General features: G+C 38.2%; 1 protein-coding gene across 1 annotated transcript in view; it reads left to right on the plus strand.

Moving 5' to 3' along the window:
- ehmt1a (euchromatic histone-lysine N-methyltransferase 1a) overlaps positions 1–1052 on the plus strand; it is a 27600-nt gene extending 26548 nt beyond the window's left edge. The window contains exon 21 of the mRNA XM_014023992.1: positions 275–1052. Within this exon, the coding sequence (XP_013879446.1) occupies positions 275–371 (97 nt within the window). The 3' untranslated portion in view covers positions 372–1052. The remainder of the gene's footprint in view (positions 1–274) is intronic.
- The last annotated feature ends 1234 nt before the right edge of the window (positions 1053–2286 follow it).

Raw genomic sequence — 2286 nt, forward strand, 5'->3', positions numbered from 1 at the left:
GGGGTATCCTCTGGCGGGCAAAATGGGATTCACTCGTGGGCCGTGATTTTAGAAAGAACTGAAGATATTCAAATGCACTTTTATGCAGGCAAATATTAAGTGAAGTATCAACGTTACATATAGTACTAGCACCCATCACCCATGTCCTGACTCAGCTGAATGTGTTGATGAATGAATGCTTAGAGCAGCATAAAGTCTGCAGAAGTAGCTGGTTTGAAACCTGTGGAAAGAAACAGTAAAACAATGATGTAACACAAAGTGTCTTTCTCTAAAGGATCGACTACGGTGACAGCTACTGGAGGGTGAAGAGGAAGTACTTCAGCTGTCAGTGTGGCTCTCTGAAGTGTCGTTACTCTGCCGGCAGCAGGTGATCTGTCCACCTGCCTGTGTGGAGAACGTTCTGGAACTGACTGAAACCTGAACAGCACACCTCACAGGAGTCCAGTGTGTCAGAGTGCAGCTTTCAGACTGAAACTTGGTGTAGGAACCAAATGTGAAGTGTTTAACTATGACTATATGGTGTACACATGTTTCTGTGCTCCTGCCCCAACCAACATGGAGCTGAGCACACATTCTGTGTGTGGAACCTGGAGTAACCCTTGTGTTGTGTTCTCAACATTCATATGTGAGGCCCCTGGGGTGGGGTGGAAAATAACATCAGGAATGACAGGAAATTATTTTAAAGGAGTGAAATATAATTTCCACAGATCACGAGCTTTAACTTATTTATAGACAAATAATGTTTGGCTAGATGACCTTTAATAGTTTTGTAATCTTAACTTTTGTAGAATTAAAACTGCAAAATGTCTCATGAAGAATGATTGTTTTTTTTATAATCTGGTTAGTTTTTACACACAGATTTTACCTTCCTTTTTTTTTTTTTTTAGCAAATAAAACCTTTTAAAGCTTCTGTTTCAGTTATTTTGTGTTGATCAGATGTGAGGGGGCTGGCCTCATGGTGCTGAGGGTGGACCTGGTTCACAGTAACTCACCTGAAGTCACTTTAAATGATCACAGGAGCTGAAATCATTAAATTAATACTTCAAACTAAATAAATCAGTCGTGTGTGTGTGTATATTTCCTACAACGTGTAGACAATTTTCCTAAAAAAAAAATTGCCTCGTGGGGACCACTGCCAGGTCCCCACGGGTCCAAATGCATGTTMCAGGTGTGGGGTTAGGTTTAGGACCAAGGTTTAGGTTAGTTTTAGGGTCAGGTAAGTTTCTGTGAGGTTAATTTTAGAGTATATGGTCAGGGTTAGGCTATAAAGTATAAAAAAACGAATGGAAGTCAATGGAAGGTCCCCACGGAGTCGAGAAACAAACGTGTGTGTGTGTGAGAGAGAGAGAGAATGTACATACAGTTAAACCAGAAGTTTACATACACTATGTAAAAAGACAAATATGAATGTGAAATCAGAATAAACCTCTCCCATTTAAAGTCAGGATTACCAAAATATTTTCTACTTGCTAAATGCCAGAACAGTGAAAGATAAAATTTTAAGGTAATTTTTATTACTTTCTTTAAAATCATATTTAAATACCCTGATTTGTATGCCTTTAAACGATTTAGGACATTTGATGTCATGTCGTTTGAAGCTTCTGATGATAACATCTGAGTTAATTAGAGACGCACCTGCGGATGTAATTTAAGGCACACCTGAAACACTGATTCCTTGTGTCTTGGAAAAGTGGAAAGAAATCAGTCAACATGCAGTATCAGGAAGAGTATTGTGGACCTGCACAAGTCTGGTTCATCTTGGGTACAATTTCCATGTTGGAAAAATATGCGTTGTTCAAAATGGTATGTTCGAATAAACAGGATTCAGCTGGGTTTCTTGTTAAAACTTTATTTTTGATCTTCTGACTCCAATCAGGTTCATTCAGCTCTCAGCAGCACAGGCCTCAGTGTACAACCTTGAGCTGAATCAAAACAAACACAAGAGCTCTGCTCTGAGCAGACACTCTGCAAAACACTGACAACTTCTTTCTACTATAATAATGAATTAAGCTTATAATGTTCATCCCTTCCTGGTTACACCCCAGAGGTGTTACCTTTKACGTCAGACGTCAGAACGTCACTCAGTTTTGTTTAGACTAAGAGAAAGAACACATGGTAACACAACAACTCTTTGTCAGCTTCAACCTTACAGACTGAAATGATCAGAAAGTATAAAATACAAAACTGAATAATAATAATAATATTCAATTAATCAGTTATCAAATTTCTTCATTCCCTCTTGAAATATGTAAAATATGTCAAAACAATAAGAAATTTTATGAAAAC

Source organism: Austrofundulus limnaeus, unplaced genomic scaffold, assembly GCF_001266775.1.
Source record: "Austrofundulus limnaeus strain Quisiro unplaced genomic scaffold, Austrofundulus_limnaeus-1.0 Scaffold402, whole genome shotgun sequence".
NCBI classification, from domain to species: Eukaryota; Metazoa; Chordata; class Actinopteri; order Cyprinodontiformes; family Rivulidae; genus Austrofundulus; species Austrofundulus limnaeus.